Here is a 19,822-nt window from a genome sequence, read left to right as displayed (position 1 = left end):
GTGTGAAGAGAGAGAGAGGCCAAGCCTTCGGCTATGGTGGTGACGCCACCAAAGAGAGAAGCCATCCCCAAAGCGGTCCAAAAGCGTCTCGATCAAGGGAACCTGACCATAAAGATGCTTGTCTTAGGTGTGGACTACCCGGACATTGGGCAAGGGCGTGTAAAGCATCCCAGAATGTTGCAAATGCATACAAGATGTATCGTGAAGCAAGGGTGGCACATTACATGGAACAAGAAGATCAAGATGGCGATCTCGATCTAAGGGTGGAAGACTTCAAGGGTCAAGATCTAGAAACTGGCGATTTTGATTAAGTCTTTTTATTTTCCAAGAGATGTAGGCAATTGCCATATTATTTTTGTAGTAAATGCCAATGGTTTAGTTTTTCTTCAAGGTAGGCTCACCCAAAGTAAGTGTTATGTCTAGGAAGGTTTTGAGATAAGTGGTACTTAAGCGAGTCTTGCTCCACCGACATCTCTCCACTCACCTGGTCACATTTGCTTTGGAGCTACCAAAAGAAGTCAGACGACTACCATTGTTTTTCATTAGCTAGTTTTTGAATTAGATTCTCTCTAGTGAAAGAGATAATGATGTAATTCCGTTGCCTTATTAATAAAAGTTGAGTTCTTTTCTTTATGACTCCTTTTTAATTACGAGCCTTTTTCTTTTAGGAATGGATTCTGGAGAATTGCAATGTCTTGCGGATAGTGTGACTACGCACACCATTCTCCGCCATAGGCAATTATTCTTGGAGATGTTGCATGCCTACATATTCCTTTGTGACTACGATGGCTGGGCCATCAAGATTAGTTCAAGGACATGGAATGACCCAATTCCTTTTGCCAAATGGCACCTTGATTAATGTCGCAGAAGCTCTCTACGCTCCTAAGGTAAATCGAACCTTATTGAGCTTTAAAGATATCTGAGTCAACGGATTCCATGCGGAAACGCATACTGAGAACGGAAAAGAGTTCCTTTGCATTACCTCTAATGACTGCGGACGAAAGCGCATCTTAGAGAAACTTATGTGTCAATCTAGTAGACTTTATGTCACTACCATTCGACCTATTGAATCCAATAACGTCATAAGAGAAGATCTCTTGGAATCTAACACATTTTGGCTTTGGCATGACCGACTAGGACATCCTGATCGTGACATGATGATCCGTATACTAAAAACTTCATACGGACATCCATTCTTTCGAGCGAAAAGAAGCAAGAACCAAAGATTGATTCCCGGACTTAGTGTGACCGCCGCCGCAGCCGCCTCTGGCGCAGCCGCTGTCCACCGCAGGCCTAGGGCCGCACATGTCCCCCTTGACAACGCCAAAAAGGGCGTTACCCATGGCAATGGTGCCATGGGTGCCACTTCCCATGGTTCCAATGCCATGATGGGTGATGTAGTCACAAATTTGCTTCTAATAGCGATTCAGACGCTCAGGCCCAACCAAAATTCTCATTGGTTACTTCTAAGGCCCCTCGATCATTTTGCAAAGCCTGTTCCTTAAGGAAATTAGCATCGAGACCGTCCTACGCAAAGGATCCCAAAATACTCATTCCGTTCTTACAAAAAATCCAAGGGGATATCTGTGGACCAATTCAACCATCATGCGGACCTTTTAAATACTTTATGGTATTGGTTGATGCGTCGACACGCTGGTCACATGTCGCGCTGTTGTCCACTCGCAATGCTGCTTATGCTAAACTCCTTGCCCAGATTATCTGTCTACGGGCTCACTACCCAGACCATCCCAATAAGTCAATTCGACTTGATAATGTTGGGGAGTTTACATTGAAAACGTTCGATGACTATTAGATGTCACTGGGGATTGATGTAGAGCATCCAGTTCCCCATATTCATACCCAAAATGGTCTCGCGGAAGCCACTATCAAACGACTACAGATGATAGCACAAACATTGGTTATGCGCACCAATCTCCCTGTTTCCGCTTGGGGATATGCAATATTGCACGCAGCAACGCTAATTCGTCTACGACCCACTGCCACCCAATCTTATTTTGCGTTACAGCTAGTGACTGGGTACGAGCCTGATATCTTGCACTTAAGCATTTTTGGGTGTGCCATTTATGTGCCTATTACGCCACCATAGTGTATTAAGATGGGTCCACAGAGACGAATGGGCATCTAGGTTGGATATGAATCTCCAACTATCGTCCGCTACCTTGAACCCTTGACAGGCGATCTCTTTACCGCTAGATTTACGGATTGTCACTTTGATAAGACAGTCTTTCCATCGTTAGGGGGAGATAAGAACACAGATGTTCAACAGGAACGACAGGAATTATCGTGGTCTGTCCCTACTATCTCTCATCTTGATCCTCGTACCGCACAGTCCGAACTTGAAGTGCGATGAATTATCGAGCTCCAAAATGTAGCAGACACTCTGCCTGATGTTTTTTCTGATGTTGCTAAAGTGACGAGATCAGATATACCTACTGCGAACTTGCCTCCAAGGATTGACGTCCCAAATACTGGACGTAACGCCACTCCCATGACACCAGGAGATGGCGCCACTGCCCAGAATGGCAGTGATGTGGCGTCTATGGCCGCAGGTCCCTCGAGGAAGCGCGGTAGACCGATTGGTTCGAAGGATACTCGCCCTAGAAAGAGAGCGAATAAGGCACAAACAAATCCTTTTATCATCGATACTCAAAAGTCAAAATCCATCCCATGAGAATGTTCCGGATTATGGTTATGTCCAAGAGACATCTTTGGGGGACGCCTCAATGTCAGAACCTATCCCTGAGAACGTAGAGATCTCTGTAAATTACATTAGTGTACATGGGTCGTGGGAAAGAAACTTCATCATCATTGATGATGTATTCGCGTATTCAGTGGCCCGTGAGATTATTGAGACCGATGACATCGAACCACGCTCCGTTGATGAATTCCAACGTAGAGCTGATTCGCCAAAATGGAAAGATGCGATCTAGGCAGAACTTGATTCTCTAGTGAAGAGAAAGGTATTCGGGCCTGTTGTGCCAATACCACCCAACACCAAACTAGTTGGTCATAAATGGGTATTCGTTAGAAAACGTAATGAGAGAAACGAGATTGTAAGGTACAAAGCTCGCCTTGTGGCGCAAGGCTTCTCACAACGCCCTGGAATCGACTACGAGGAGACCTACTCTCCCGTAATGGACGTCATTACGTTCCGCTACCTTGTCAGTTTGGTAGTTTCCGAAAAACTGAACATGCAGCTTATGGATGTGGTTACTGCGTATCTATATGGGGATCTAGATACAGAGATATACATGAAGGTCCCAGATGGACTTCAGTTACCCAAATCAAGTGGCTCTAAACCACGGAGCGTGTTTGCGATTAGATTGAAACACTCACTATATGGATTAAAGCAATCCAGACGGATGTGGTATAACCGTCTAAGTGACTACTTGATTGGGAAGGGATATGTTAACAATTGTCACGCCCCTGATTTTTAACAAAAATAAAAATCGATATATATAATCCCATAATTATACATGCGTGAACGTTCAGTCATCAATACAAATACCTGGAACATCTTTCACTTAAAACAAGTATATACTGATGCCCTGAACCAATCCAAGTTAATATACACTCGCTCCACAGAGTTATATATTATACAAATTTACGAATTAAATTGTCATCACAAAACAAAACGTAAATGCTCCTCAGAGCAGTATCTGACCTAAGACACCGATAACGAAACACCGGCTGTCCAGGTATATGAAATGACACTACCATTTCAAAGCAATCAATCATATCATGATTTGGCCTCAGCCAATCAATACCCAAAATGACATCATACTTATGATCTGATAACACAATCAAGGTCGCGGTAAACTCCTTACCACCAATCACAATCGGACATGCATCACAAAACATATCAAGCTCAAGGGAAACACCAAGTGGGGAAATAACACACAAGCTCTGAGGAGCATTTACGTTTTGTTTTGTGATGACAATTTAATTCGTAAATTTGTGTAATATATAACTCTGTGGAGCGAGTGTATATTAACTTGGATTGGTTCAGGGCATCAGTATATACTTGTTTTAAGGGAAAAATGTTCCAGGTATTTGTATTGATGACTGAACGTTCACGCATGTATAATTATGAGATTATATATATCGATTTTTATTTTTGTTAAAAATCAGGGGCGTGACAACAATGAACTATGCCCATGTGTGTTCATAAAAAGAACAAGTTCCTGATTTGCAATAGTAGCGGTTTATGTCGATGACATGAACATAATTGGCACCCTTAAAGAGTTAAGGGAAACCGTTGAACACTTGAAATCCGAGTTTGAGATTAAAGAACTTGGGAAAACACGGTTTTGCCTCGGTTCAGAACTTGAGTACCGTAAAGATGGTATCCTGATTCACCAATCAGCCTATACCCAAAAGATGCTTAGGTGTTTCAATACTGACAAAGTTAAGCCTTCAAGCACCCCAATGGTCATCTGTAGTCTTGATCCAAAGAAGGATCCATTCCATCCAAAACAAGACGACGAAGATGTGCTAGAGGCAGAAGTGCCCTATCTAAGTGCAATAGGCGCATTATTGTACTTAGCACAATGCACAAGACCAGACATCTCATTTACCGTGAACTTGTTAGCTAGATATAGCTCTGCGCCAACACGACGCCATTGGATTGGTGTTAAAGATATCTTTCGGTAACTAAGTAGTACGATTGATATGGGCTTGTTCTATCCCTACAGAGAGACGATGGATTCAGACCTATCATATGTCAAGAATGCCACCAAGAGTGGTCTACATTCTTTCTCCCCACACTACTACAATAATATGCTTTAATGACACCAAACAAGGACACATAATTTATGTGCAGTCCTTGAAGATTATTAAGGACACCTATCCGCCAAATTGAAATTTTTAAGTGAGGGAAGAGTCTTTCAAGGACACACAGACTTCTTCAATACTGTGTCCTAAAAAAAAAAAAATATTTCGGCGGCTCCAATTTGACTCAAATAAGAAAAGAAACGCGCTCTACTTCGCGTATTCCCTCCCCAATTTTCAGTTTCCCTCTTCCCCCAATTTTCGACTTCCCTCCCCCATTTTTCTTTTGAAACCCACCACGAGAAACAAAATGTTGTTTCGTTCACTATTTTTGTTTTTCAGTTCTAATAGAAGAAAACAGATCCAAGCTGAAAACACATTCATCTCGTTCGACTCGGCAGAGGCGCCGACCGGTAAGGGTTCAACTCGACAACTCGTAGTAAGGTCTGAGACAGATTCGGGGTTGAGAGATTCTGGGAAAAGTTTCTGTTGGGAAGAGCAGGTTCGACTCTCTTCACCGTACTCCTTTTCGATTTGTTTTTCTTTTTCTTCTCTAGCTTAATTATTGCTACTGATAGTGGGTTTGGCTTGGAATCCTTGGATTGTTGATTATGGGTTTTGGGTTCTGTAATTTTTCACTTTGAGGTGGGTGTTTGTTAAATACTAATTTTGAGTGATGATAGTTTTGTAAATTAGTTCAAATTTTGGTACAGATGAATGTATGCGGTGACTTGTGCTTCAGTTCCTGATTCTGGTTTCCCAAGTAGTTTTAATTGCTAATCCTTTCCTTTATGTCCAGGTAATTGCTCCTCTTTTTGCTGAAATTTATTGGCTGTTGCAATTCTAATAAAACAACTAGTTGGCTGTTGCAATTTCTTTTGATGGTGCTTTTGATCCATATTGGCAGCTTTCGATTGATGATGTTCTTGCGGTGGATCCCAAACCTGAGGTGTGTATTTCATATTTTTGTCTTTTGCAGTGCTTGTTGCCTTATTGTAAAGGCATGATTTGCAATAGAGCTAAAACCTTTGGATCTTTTATAGCTTCTCTAATATTTACAGAATAAGCTGCAGTACTATATTCTGTCTCTAGTCAGCAGTTTTGTTACCTTAGTATAGGGCATGTAGCAATTTTGTTTTGGTTCATAAATCATTAGATTAGTTGTTTTTATTTGGTGTTGTTTTATGAAAGTGATGATTGCTTCAACCTGAATTGGGTTCTTGCTTAATTGAATTTGTGGATGTGGATTTTGTTATTGAAGGTATGCTTTGGATGTGAATGTGGAGAGGGCACAAGATATTCTCATGCATAAAAGACTATTGCATATGGCACATGACCCTGCCACTAGACCTGTAGTCTAAGTCTGTCTTGTGCAGGTAATTTTTTATTTTATTTTGATCATTCTTGAGTCAAATTCATAAACGGTCTAGTAAATTTTAAAAAGAAAAATAAACTGTAAGCTTAGTCACATGGATTCAATGTGCAGTTTATGTGTTATGCAGGTTCATTCTTCTTCTGGTTCAAACTCATCCGGAAAAGCAGATGCTCAGTGTTCTGGTTTTGCTGGAAAATGGAGTCATGGTCCAAAGAAAAGATGTTTGGACTTGTTTTTCTTTATGTAAGATTCAGTACAACCACTGCTCTTTACATCTCTCATATGATACCCTCTTTCCATTTCTCATGTGTTCAGTCATCCACCACCAGCTTTTGGTTGGTTTGAAGACCTTGAACTTGCTCTTGAAGCCAAGTTCAACATGGGAATAACACTGAATTCCTTTCCAAGGTAAAACAATACTGCATGCTGCATTAAGACACAACCCAAACCTTGTCTAGTATGATTGAGAGTTGCTGGCACATGTGTTCTTTCTGCACTTCTTAGTTGATTTTCGTTTAGTTGGTGCAAGGTTTTAGTTTAAGATGTAGAATACTGTATAGATTGTTGGTCAAGATGCTACAATCATTCCTACAATAATGAGTTGCAGTTGTTCACTGACTTGCTGCTCTAACCAGATTTAGCATAATAGGGCTTTTCATCACTGCAAGTATGTATAATTAGGCTTTTATACAAGTTATGAATTTCAGATGGTCTTATTAATTGCTTAAGAATTAGAATGGTCTGATGCTAGGATTTTGTTTTTGTCAAACGATTCATGCTCTTGATTTTTCTATTTTTCATTTTCCATTTAAGGTAGTTTTAGATGTGTTCATTGGATCCAATGGACACGATGGCATTTTTTTGTCAACTTCAGTTTATTATGCTGTGGTGTCTGATTGCAAGGATTTATTTTTCCTTCTCATCAGTGATCCAGCTAACCGGCCAACATTTCTAGAACTGCTCTCAGATGCTTCCACCTGGCCATGTTTTTGTTCATTGGGTTTCATTATTTCATTCACTACATTGGTAGAGGAAGCAGCCACTCTCAGATACTTCCACCTGGTATTGAAAAGTGTTATTGGTAATTATTATTGTTTATTTTCTTAGCAGTCTATGTTGAAAGATAATGCGCTTTCTGTAGAACAATTCTAAATTCCTCTATCTGCCATCTTCTTCCATACAAAGATCACTTAGCTTAGTGCAACTCTGTCCTTCTTAATTTCTTATTTTGTGCATGTCATTAATGTTATTATTCTTTTGATATTTAATTAACATGGTATGAGTGTTGGTATGCCCCGGTGAATCTCTTATCCTCAACTAGTTCTATAGCAGTCAACAGAGGACTCAGCTCAGGAGGGCCAAGCCTGGAGCATGTGGAGGAAGATAAACAGCTCATGAATGGCGAAGTCCAATATATTAGAGAAGAAGGATGTTATTGGAGCTTCCTGTGGCTTCGAGAGGCACAAGGGGAAATGATTAGGTAAGGACTCCAGACTTTCTTATTTCAACAAGATATGCTCCTACAAATTGGACCTGGTTTCATAATGATCAAGGAAATGATTCAATACCTTAGGAGGGTAATTGTGCTTTAAAACCAGAAAATTAGGTGAATGAAAGTAATCGACCTGCAACTAATGAAGCTTCAGGAGCCTGGACCTCTTTGTTTAATGTAAATTGCACAAGCAGTGGTAGCAGCTCTGGAAGTATCAATAGTTCTGCGAAAAAGGAGGATGTGGATATTGATTGCTTGGACTATGAAGTCTTATGGGAAGACATGATACTTGGAGAGAGGATTGGGCAAGGTAATGATCTTCCAACTGCCCACTGCCTGCTACAAAACAAAGTTTTCTTTTTGTACTTGTGTTTCTTCTCCTCGATCTTGCTTAACTGTTTTGATTTTTTTGCTTTGTTGAATTTCATTCTGATATCTTTTTGCCACTTTCCTGTTTGCTTTGTTGAATTTCATTCTGATATTCTTTTGCCATATATTTTACTTTCCTCTGCAGGTTCATGTGGAACTGTATACCATGGTCTGTGGGATGGATCAGTATGTTATCTTGCTCTTTCTCTACTTCAAATGTGGATGTGCTGCAACCCTTTTTCCAGTAAATGATGTTTCCATTTAGTCAATGTAGACAAAAAGTGAAGTTCAAATTTCAATAAGTGACACCCTGTTTATCCAGAAAAGAATGCTTATAAAATGTCTCTCTAAACATAGTGTTTTCATGCCTACGTCTTCTGCATAAAGCATATAACTTGATGAGTCAAACATATTATTCATATAAACTTAAGAACAGAACACTCATCACCAAGTCTGGGAAGGGAATGGTATTTTAAATGGCATTCACAAGAACCTTTTGTTCAATTATCTTAGTATTAATCACAAGAATCCTACTATTAATCAGTCTGCTCCTTATTCTTTAATTATGCATATACTTGTGCAGGTTCAAAGTTTGTTAGTACTGATGGCAGTACAGGCAGCAAGGTCTCATCATTTTCAACAAGTCTTCTAGGATGGTACTTTCATTTTGGCATTTGCTTCTGGCAAATCTAAGTTTAGCATTTTCATGTAAACTGTAATTACTCTTCAGTTCATGATTGACATATAATGTGTGTTCAGACTTTACACTTTAGAATTTTTTTGGGTATATGTATGGATATGATATTCTGGTTAAGTTAATAATACATTTGGTGGTGTATTTTGAGCTGTGTATAATTGGAGGAAGATTTCTTTTATTAATTTTTTTTTTTTTGGATTCTTTACAAGTTTTAAGGACACTTTTTTAACGTCCTCTATTACCTTTATTAAGTGTCCTGTTTTAGTTTTAAGGACACATATGAGTAATTTTTTTGTGTCCTCTCAAGGATTTAAGGACACCATTTCTAGAGCTTTTAGGACACAGTTTGTGTGTCCTAGTATAGAAAAGAGGACACAGTTTCTAGAGCTTTTAGGACATTGTTTAGGTGTCCTCTTATACATTTAAGGACACCACGTACATAGCTATTAGGACACATAAACTGTGTCCTCGTATAGATAAGAGGACACATTTTCGGTGTCCTTGTTTGAGACTTACAATGACACCCGGATAGAGGACACGTATTTTACGTGTCCTTGTATGTATTTAAGGACACGGTTTAGGTGTCCTTAAATCATGTTATTGTAGTAGTGCCATCCCAAAACGACATAAGTGGTTTGGAAGGTTTTGCTGATGTTGGGTACCTCTCTGACATGCACAAAGGTCGTTCCCAAACTGATTATGTATTCACCATGGGTAAGACCGCAATATCTTGGAGGTCTACTAAACAGACCTTAGTCGCTACTTCTTCGAACAATGCAGAGATTATTGCTCTTTACGAAGCATTTCGTGAATGTATATGGCTTAGATCCATAATTGTGCATGTTCGAAGTAATTGTGGTTTGGAATCCACCATAGATGAGCCTACTAGCATTTATGAGGATAATGTTGCTTGCATTGAGCAAATGAAGCAAGGGTACATCAAAGGCGACAACACCAAGCACATATCGCCTAAGTTCTTCTACAATCAGCAACAACAGAAGCTCCTCAAGATCAAAGTGAACCAGGTTCGATCTGAGGACAATGTGGCAGACTTATTCACTAAGTCATTGCCCAAATCCACGTTCGAGAAACATGTTGCAAGCATTGGTTTGCGTAAGTTATCTGAACTCCCATGATCGTAGTCATCAAGGGGAGAAACAGACATCAGGGGGAGATGTCTACATGTTGATCTCGAAACGTGAAGGGTGTGTTGTGCTCTTTTTCCCCTTCGACCGAGGTTATTTTTGTCCCAATAGGTTTTTGTTACTCGGCAATGTTTTTTAACGAGGCAACGAGAGAAACACCCTGTTTGGGCGACACAAGGGGGAGTGTTCAAGTAAATCTCTATTTTGTGTCTGGCCCAAACTCTAGGTTACTTGACCTAGTGGTAATAGGGTTATATTAGATAATCTCAGAGAATCTTAGAGATATCCATTCAATGTATGATTACCTTTCCTTGTACGATTCAGATTTTATGCATTGTAATCCTCTATATAAAGAGGCCCCTATTATCAATAAGAATACACAGTGATTTTCTCTCAATTCCCGTTTCTCTAAAACACCCCCCTAAATATATATTGGTTATTATCTTGAATTTTAAGAGTAAAATCACTTCAATCCCAGCTTTTCCAATTTCATCAAAAACACTCTCGTTCAATCTGTTAGTCTTCCGTCAAATGAATCAACTAACTTGCTTATGTGGCTCATGTGGGGCCCATGTTTTTAACGTGGCGATGAGGTGGCATGCTTAGTCAATTTAGGAGTTGACATTGACTTGGTGGACTTCTTTTTTATGATGTGTCATTTTCTGATTGAATGAGTTGATCCCACTATTTGAAATCTATCAAATAAAAATTTTCAATAAATTGAACCAACTATTGCTCGAACTCATGACCTTATGTATACATGTTGAACAATAAAAAAGCTTGTAACAAAGCATCTAGGGTTTGCCACAGCGGCATCACTAGCCTCCATTCCACCTTCGTTTCACACCATGGTACCGCTATAAGTTTGTGATGTAGAACCATGTCGGCGGACCTAGGGCAAATGCTTACCTGTGGGGTTTTTCCCATAGCGTCTCAGACGCCTCTACTCCTAAGGGTTAGTTTGGGATTGCTGTGACTTTTAAAAAAATCTGCTGCTGCTGTGTTGTGAGAACAATCAGCTGTGAATTAAAACAGTTTCGTCTTTGGTAAATAATATTTTTAAAAGTGTTGTCAGTATATAAAACAACTGCAGAGCGTGTTTTGATCCACAACAGCTTCTAAAAGCAACATCTGGGCTGCTTCTAAAATCTGCTGCCAGTGACCTATAACTTTCAATTAAAACTGCTTTATATTTATTTACCAAACACAATAAAATCTAAAATTTTGAACAAAAGCTGATTTTTTTAAAAGCGAAGCAATCCCAAACGGGGCCTAAGCCTCGTTTCAAAGTCAGGACGCTTGCCTCTATTGTTTCTGACACCGTCGAGTCTTCCGTCAACCTCTGTTAATTGACAGCCCTAGTGATTCATGGAAATAACTATGTCAAGATTAATGAGGGAATATATCAAGACCAATTGAAATATTTTCGCACAAACCTCATTGGGATATTATTATTGAGAAAGGGTTCGGTTCCTTTGAAGATACTTGATCTCAAAGCGGCGCTTGACAGTTTATGGAAACCCTTAGGGCCCTAACATTTGGTTTCTTTGGAAAATGGTTATTTTGATATTCACTTTAGACTGAAGAGGAAATGCGACGCATCTAGGGAGGGGTTACATGCCCTCTTGCCAGTGGCATCTTTCGTCTCTCTGAATGGAAGCCAGACTTCAAGCCTAGTAACATCCTGCCCCAAACTCATGGGCAGGTTTGGATTCAAATTTTGGGATTGAGCCAGGACTACTGGCATCCTCACCTACTTATGGAGATAGCTTAGGGTGTGGGTACTCCTAATTTACAACTTGATCAGACGACGAAGGAACGCCATTTTGGTTACTACGCTTGTGTGTTAGTTGATGTGGATTTAGCTATTGATCTCCCTATCTTGATTATCGTTGAACGTGAGCAATTTTGTTTTTCAGTGGAGATTCAATATGAAAATTTGCCTGATAAGTGTTTCAATTGCGGGGTCACTGGTCACTCTATGGGTCGCTGCAGACTATTGCAAAAGTAGGTGCCTAAGGCATACTCTCATCCTGACAAGAAACAACGCAAATTGTGCGTTAAAAGTACAGAGAAATTCATCGTACTTCCAATGAAGGGGTTGATCTTTCAATTGTTCAAAATCGTGTAGTTAAGGTAAATAAGGTTGTTGATGAACAAGCTGCTACTAACGCCGTTGTTCAAAAGCCTTTGATTCAAGCAGATATGGTTGTTAGTACATCACAGTTGTAACGAATTTAGTTGACAACAACCTGTATGCTGCTTGGTTAATGAAGCTTTTGAAATGGCTGCTAATGAGCATATTGAATGCTTAGTTGACTTGGTGATGAATAAGTCTAGTGTTCCTAAAGTCTTCCCTACAGCTAGAGGATCAAAGGGGTAGCCCTCTTGGCAAGGGAATTATTAATCAGCTTGATGATGGAAAAGGAGCCAACAAACTCAGTTGCAAGTTCAGTTCCAACAAACTCTCCAGGTAATGCTAATGCCAATATTTTCTGGTAATAATTTTGAGATTATTGCTCAAATGCAGCAAGGCGAGAGCATTGTTGCAGTTGGGCAAGTGACAGCTGGAGAGTTCGATGATACTTTGGTTGGCACTAAGAATGTGAATTATGCTTTGGTAGAATCTAGTGTTCATCAAACTAAATTCTGTTGGGCTGATTTGGAAATTGAGGAATACCTTGGTCATCATACGCTAGGCTGAGATAAATTCCTTGTGTTTCTGGTTTGATGAGGGTAATACAACTCTGGAAGATGAAAATCTTTTTAAGCCTCTTCCAAATTCTCAAAATAAAAAATGGAAGACCAAAAGAGGTTCACAAAACCCTTAGCTTACCTGCAATCAAACGCCCGTTATGCGTCTTGAGCTTTGATTCAATTGGCTTGGCTCTGCTTAATCTTACTTATGGTTTGATTGCCTTTTGAATTTTGTTGTTTCTTCTAAGGGATTTTAGCTTCATATCCCCCTTAGGTGCTATCTTTATCTAATAAATTTCTTCATTTGCCAAAAAAAAAATTAAATTAAATAAAAAAAAAAAGCTTGTGTTGAAAAACGAACATAAAACTGTTTCAGAAAATGGAGAGAGCTTTGTTGGGAAGAACTTGAGAGAGAGAGAGTTTAGATGCAGAGAAGGATGGAGATTCAAGTGTTTATTCATCTCACAATGGAGGGTTTATATAGGAATACAAAGCTAGTGTGAATGCTATGGTAAGAAGTCCATTATAGTGCCTTCAATGATCATAGCTGCAACTCCACATGTTTGCTGCAATTATGAGAGCTGCCATGCTTGTAGTGGCTTCAATGATCATAGCTGCAACTCCACATGGTTGCTGCAATTATGAGAGCTGCCATGCTTGTAGTGGCTTCAATGATCATAGCTGCAACTCCACATGATATAGACATTTATATTACAACACTCCCCCTTGGATATTTCATGTTAATAGTATTGGCTAGGTCGTGCGCTTCTAAGTTGCCTCGTTAAAAAAAACTTGCCAAGTAATAAAAACCCTGTGGGAAAAACAACCTTGGTCGAAGGAGAAAAAGAGCACAACGCTCATGAGTGTGGGGTAGCAATATCATAGCTTCGGAGATAAGTGGAGTCTTCTTATCAGCATCATAAGTAGGTAGTATGTCTACGAGAGGGATGCATTTAGATTTGCTACACCAAAACCTTGCCCGGTAAACCCAGTGGGAAAAACCCGTGGTCGAAGGGAAAAGATGAGCAAATGCATATATGTTGAATCAAAACATCTTCAGGATGGAGCGACTATGCTAAAGATGTGCCTCGTTAAAACCTTGCCAGGTAATAAAACCCAGTGGGACAAAATAACCCTGGACGAAGGACAAAAGAGTACACGATGGTCAAGTGGGTATGCTTCTGGATACTCCCCCTGATTTCAACTTCCCCTAAAAGTTACATGTTAGGTAATTCAGATAATTTACGTAGACCAATACCTTGTACATGCTTCTGGAATGTAGACTTTGGTAGTGACTTAGTGAAGAGGTCTGCACGATTGTCTTCAGATCGAATCTGCTTGACCTCAATCTTCTGATGCTCTTGTTGTTGCTGATTGAAGAAAAACTTTGGTGCAATATGTTTGGTGTTGTCTCCTTTGATGAAACCTGTCTTCATTTGCTCGATGCAAGCAGCATTATCCTCGTGGATAGTGGTTGGTTCATCAGTGGTGGAATGCAGGCCACATGTGCTTTGAACATGCTTTGTGATGGCTCTCAACCATATACATTCACGTACTGCTTCGTGAAGAGCTAGAATCTCAGCATGATTCGAAGAGGTAGCAACAAGGGTCTGTTTTGTAGACCTCCAAGAAATTGCGGTATTCCCAATGGTAAAGACATAACCAGTTTGGGAACGTGCCTTGTGTGGGTCTGATAGATAGCCTGCATCAGCATATCCAACAAGGCGAGCATCATTCTGAGGATCAAGGGGGTTTGATCCATTTCTTGATGCATAGGGATAAAATAAGCCCATATCAATCGTTCCTCTAAGATAACGAAAAATATCTTTTATACCATTCCAGTGGCGGCGTGTTGGTGCAGAGCTATATCTAGCTAACAAGTTCACAGAAAATGAAATGTCTGGTCTAGTGCATTGAGTCAAGTACAATAATGCACCTATTGCACTTAGATATGGGACTTCTGGTGCCAATATCTCTTCGTTATCATCTGCGGGACGAAACGGATCTCTCTTAGGGTCTAGACTTCGGATGACCATGGGTGTGCTTGAAGGTTTCGCTTTATCCTCATTAAAGCGTCTTAACACCTTCTGGATGTAGTTTGATTGATGAAGCAGAATCCCATCAGCACGGTGCTCAAGCTCCAGGCCGAGGCAGTAATTCGTTCTCCCAAGATCTTTCATTTCGAATTCAGACTTCAGGTGCTTGGCGGTTTCTTTGATCTCTTCAGGAGTACCAATCAGATTCATGTCATCGACATAAACTGCCACAATTGCAAATCCAGAACTTGTTTTCTTAATAAACACGCATGGGCATAGTTCATTGTTTACATATCCCATCTCAATCAAATATTCACTTAGACGGTTGTACCACATCCGTCCAGATTGTTTCAATCCATAAAGTGAACGCCTCAAACGAATGGAGAGGGTGTTCCGTGGTCTAGAACTATTTGTATCTGGTATCTTAAGTCCTTCAGGAACTTTCATGTATATCTCTGTATCAAGATCCCCATAGAGATAAGCTGTGACCACATCCATTAGCTGCATATTCAGTTTTTCGGAAATTGCTAAACTGATGAGGTAGCGGAACGTTATAACATCCATTACAGGAGAATATGTCTCATCGTAATCAATCCCAGGGCGTTGAGAGAATCCTTGCGCCACTAGACGAGCCTTGTATCTTACAATCTCGTTTTCCTCATTACGCTTCCTTACAAATACCCATTTAAATCCTACAGGTTTAACATGGTGAGGTGTGGGAACGACAGGTCCGAACACTTTTCTCTTTGTCAAGGAATCTAATTCGACCTGAATTGCTTCTTTCCATTTTGGCCAGTCGTCTCTACGTTGACATTCATCAACAGAGCGAGGTTCGATGTCATCGCTAGTTATAATTTCGGTAGCTACCGCGAATACAAATATATCATCGATGATAATCTCATTCCGATTCCAAATCTCACTTAAGCATGCATAATTTATAGAGATTTCTCTATTCTCGAGAGTGGGTTCAGACGTTGGAGCGTCCCCCAACGTTGTCTCTTCTAGGACGGACCCATAATCTGGAATTATCTCGTGAGATGGATCAGTTGAGATCGCGATGTCTAGTGGATTCGTTTGTGCCGGTTTTACCCTCTTCCGGGGATAGGAATTCTTCGAACCTAGTGGTCTACCTCGCTTCTGGGCAGGGACATGTGACTGGTTAGCCTCCATGGTCGTACCTCGTCCATCCGGGACAACGCGTCCTACAGGGACATCTATTCTTGCAGGCACATTTGCAGCAGGTATATGTGATCTCGTCACTTTAGCTAGATCAGAGAAAGCGTCTGGCATATTTTGGGCTACACTCTGTAGATCTAGAATTCTTCGCACTTCATTATCGCATTGTGCGGTTCGGGGATCAAGATGAGACATAGTGGGGACATTCCACGTCAATTCACGTCGTTCATCAGGAACGGTAACGTTCTTATCTCCCCCTAACGGCGGGAAGACTGTCTCATCAAAGTGACAATCCACAAATCTAGCGGTAAAGAGATCGCCTGTCAAGGGCTCTAAAAAGCGTATAATGGATGGAGATTCATAACCGATATATATGCCCATCCTTCGTTGAGGACCCATTTTTGTACGTTGTGGCGGCGCAATTGGCACGAGAACTGCACACCCAAATACACGTAAGTGCGAAACATCAGGTTCGTACCCAGTCACCAACTGTAACGCGGAATAAGGTTGGGTGGCAATGGGCCTCAGTCGGACCAACATGGCTGCATGCAAAATTGCATGGCCCCACGCAGATACTGGAAGCTTGGTTCGCATTACCAAGGTCCGTGCGATCATTTGTAATCTTTTAATGAACGCTTCTGCGAGACCATTCTGGGTGTGAACATAGGGAACTGGATGCTCAACATTAATCCCAAGGGACATGCAATAATCATCAAAAGATTTTGATGTAAACTCTCCGGCATTATCAAGTCTTATGGACTTGATTGGATAATCCGGGTGGTGAGCCCTTAATTTAATGATCTGGGCAAGGAGTTTAGCAAACGCAGCATTTCTTGTGGACAATAGTGTAACATGTGACCACCTTGTCGATGCATCAACCAAAACCATGAAATATTTAAATGGTCCGCATGGTGGTTGGATAGGTCCACATATATCCCCTTGTATCCTTTGTAGAAAAAGGTTGGAGTCTTTTTCAGTCTTTGCATATGATGGTCTTATATTTAATTTTCCCAATGAGCAAGCTTGGCATAATGTGTTACTGTACACAAGATCCTTATTGGTAAGGGGATGCCCGTGGGATGAATTTAGGATACGGCGCATCATACTTTGACCTGGGTGTCCCAAACGGTCATGCCAAAGCAAGTAGTTGCTCGAATTGGTTAGCTTCTGGCTGGTTATGTGATTTGCCTCAATTGATCTAATGGTAGCCATGTAGAGACCACTCGAGAGGCATTTTAGCTTCTCCAATGTACGCTTCCGGCCATACAAATTGGAGGTTATGCAAAGATATTCCACTCCTTTTTCCTCAGTGGTTTCAACGTGATAACCGTTGGCTCGAATATCCTTAAAACTCAATAACGTTCTTCTGGAACGTGGAGAATATAAGGCCTCATTAATGGTAAATTCAGTACCATTGGACAACATAAATTGGGCTTTGCCATGGCCCTCTATCAGGTTGGATTGACCTGATATAGTTGTCACAGAGGTATGAGTAGGCAATAAGTTTAAAAAAAACTTCCTATCTCGGAGTATGGTGTGCGTAGTAGCACTATCAGCTAGACAACAAACTTCCTCACAAGACATGCCTATTCACATATTTAACTCAATGGATCACATGTATGAAAATAAATAACTTTATTGAATTAAACATCCAAGCATAACCAAATTATGTAAAACTAATATTCCAAAAATCACCAAAGATAATCTGAAAAATAGAAAGCATTATTCATAACAATAACATAGATATGGCACAAGTGCCTATTATGCCCATGTCCTCGAGTTTTCAATCCTCGATGTATCCATTGGCTGCTTGGAAATCAGTAATCTCCAAGGTGGTATCCATAGGGACTGACTCTTCCACAAGGTTGGCCTCTCGAGTTCCGCGTCTGGCGTGATACTCTCCTATCTCTTCATCTGTTGCACGACAGGTGCGGGACCAATGGTCAGTGCCTCCACATCTATAACATAGATTATGCTGATTTTGAGGGCGACGGGCCGGACCAGGGTTCTCTCTAATTTGAGCTTGTCGGACTTGGCCATTTCGGTTTCCACCACGTGGGCCTTGTCCACGTCCTCCTCGACCCCTTGGGCCATTGCCTGGGTGGTCACGATCATATGGGCCATTTCTGGGCCCATTTCTCCTTCCATGCCTTGGACGTTCAGACCTTCTTCCCCTTCCACGGCCCCGGTTCCTCCTTCCACGATTATTTTCGTGATGGGCAATAGTATTTGCTTCAGGCAAAGGAATTGCTCTAGTACCGGTGGGCCTTGCTTGATCATTCCTCAGAAGTAGGTTGTTGTTCTTTTCAGCGAGCAACAGGATGGTGATTAATTCGGAGAATCTAGCAAAGTTTCTTTCCCTGTATTGTTGCTGCAGGACCATACAGGAAGGTGGGAAGGTGGAGAAAGTTTTCTCCAGTAGGTCGGCTTCTGTGAGCTCTTCTCCACAGAATTTTAGGAGTGACCGAATCCGGCAGATTTCAGAGTTATACTCATTGACAGTCTTGAAATCTTGGAAACGTATGTTCTGCCAATCGTGCCTTGCTTCCGGCAAGTAGATGGCCCTTTGGTGGTTGAATCGCTCTTCTAGAGCGACCCAAAGAGATCGTGGGTCTTCTTCAGCTAAATATTCCACCTTGAGTGCTTCTTCCATATGTTTCCTGATGAAAATCATAGCCCTTGCCTTCATGTCTTCAGGGGTGATGTTGTCAGCAATAATCGTTGATCTCATCTTATTTGCAGTCAGATGAAGCTTGACATCTTGGGTCCACTTGAGATAGTTCCTTCCGGAAACTTCCAAAGCGACAAAGTCAAGTTTGTTGAGATTTGACATTCTCTACAAGGATTTAAAGGACAATAGTTAGTGCTATGGGTAATAACTTCCATAAGCAATCAATAAGAACTTCAGGTTCTATAACATGGTATGAAAAATCGGATTAAACATGTATAGTGAATTTGTGGAGGAAACTTCAAGTTCCTTATATGGTATTATCGAAGCTACAGGTTCGATATATGTGAAATATTATTTCTCAACCCTTTTGGTTCAATATTTATGTGTGTGAACTTCCGGTTCGTTAAGTACCTGCATTCCGCACATATATATTCTAATGCAAAGAATTTAAGCGGGTAAAATATTTAAATTTAATATGAGCAGGTAATACCACAAAACATTATCATAATAAATAATGAAGGAAAGATGTATCATTATCACAAAGTCCAAACAAGTATATATAGATATTTGTCACAATATACATGAATTGATAGCTAAATTAAAAGCTATTGATTTTCCTTTTTACTCATTCAATTATGCCAATTATAGTGCAAGAGAAATAAGTGTTTCTCATAGAAGATTAAGTTAAACTAGATGCTTCAAAAGTCATAAATCGTGACTGCAGTTCCTACTGAACAGCAGTCGAAAGACGAACTGAAACACTAAGCAAAACTACCCAGAAAAATATGAAAATTTACAGAGATGCAGTAAACACACAGGGGCTCCAGCATACAAAATTTGGTGAGTTTTGGAGTTGATTTACTATTTCAAATAAATACTGGAACACAGAGAACAGAAGGTAAAATGAAACAGCAAAATCGGTTTTTGTTTGGAAAAACCTACTTGGTTGTAGAGCTGGTAGAGTGAAGTTGATTGAATGATGAACTGCCTCTTCTCTGCAACCCAAGAGTTATTCACCTCTCCTCTTGTCAATCTGCAATCCAAATCGTAGAGCTATTCGTGCTGATAACGTGTTGAAAAACGAACATAAAACTGTTTCAGAAAATGGAGAGAGCTTTGTTGGGAAGAACTTGAGAGAGAGAGAGTTTAGATGCAGAGAAGGATGGAGATTCAAGTGTTTATTCATCTCACAATGGAGGGTTTATATAGGAATACAAAGCTAGTGTGAATGCTATGGTAAGAAGTCCATTATAGTGCCTTCAATGATCATAGCTGCAACTCCACATGGTTGCTGCAATTATGAGAGCTGCCATGCTTGTAGTGGCTTCAATGATCATAGCTGCAACTCCACATGATATAGACATTTATATTAC

At 40.5% G+C, this 19,822-nt stretch overlaps 2 protein-coding genes across 5 annotated transcripts; one reads left to right on the top strand and one right to left on the bottom strand.

The window, feature by feature from the left end:
- Positions 1–6,775: 6,775 nt before the first annotated feature.
- On the top strand, positions 6,776–9,122 carry LOC133746566 (uncharacterized). Of its 4 annotated transcripts, XM_062174735.1 has the most exons (5): positions 6,776–7,247; positions 7,488–7,646; positions 7,853–7,968; positions 8,173–8,213; positions 8,611–9,122. In XM_062174735.1, exons 1-5 carry the CDS (start codon positions 7,150–7,152, stop codon positions 8,677–8,679), a joined length of 483 nt encoding a protein of 160 aa, XP_062030719.1. In that variant the 5' UTR covers positions 6,776–7,149; the 3' UTR covers positions 8,680–9,122. The 4 variants fall into 4 exon arrangements, 2 of the variants coding, with proteins under 2 accessions (XP_062030719.1, XP_062030720.1); XM_062174736.1 differs by lacking the exon at positions 7,853–7,968; XR_009864222.1 differs by having other exon boundaries at positions 6,776–7,646; positions 7,765–7,968; positions 8,173–9,122.
- Positions 9,123–15,781: 6,659 nt separating this feature from the next.
- Positions 15,782–19,792, bottom strand: LOC133746258 (uncharacterized). The gene is made up of 2 exons (XM_062174436.1): positions 19,392–19,792; positions 15,782–18,612 (listed from the first exon to the last, which is right to left on the bottom strand). The coding sequence occupies exon 2, from the start codon at positions 18,609–18,611 to the stop codon at positions 17,562–17,564; it is 1,050 nt and encodes a 349-aa protein (XP_062030420.1). The 5' UTR covers position 18,612; positions 19,392–19,792; the 3' UTR covers positions 15,782–17,561.
- Positions 19,793–19,822: the final 30 nt, after the last annotated feature.

Source organism: Rosa rugosa, chromosome 4, assembly GCF_958449725.1.
Source record: "Rosa rugosa chromosome 4, drRosRugo1.1, whole genome shotgun sequence".
In the NCBI taxonomy this organism is placed as follows: domain Eukaryota; kingdom Viridiplantae; phylum Streptophyta; class Magnoliopsida; order Rosales; family Rosaceae; genus Rosa; species Rosa rugosa.
This window is presented reverse-complemented; position numbering and strand designations above follow the sequence as displayed.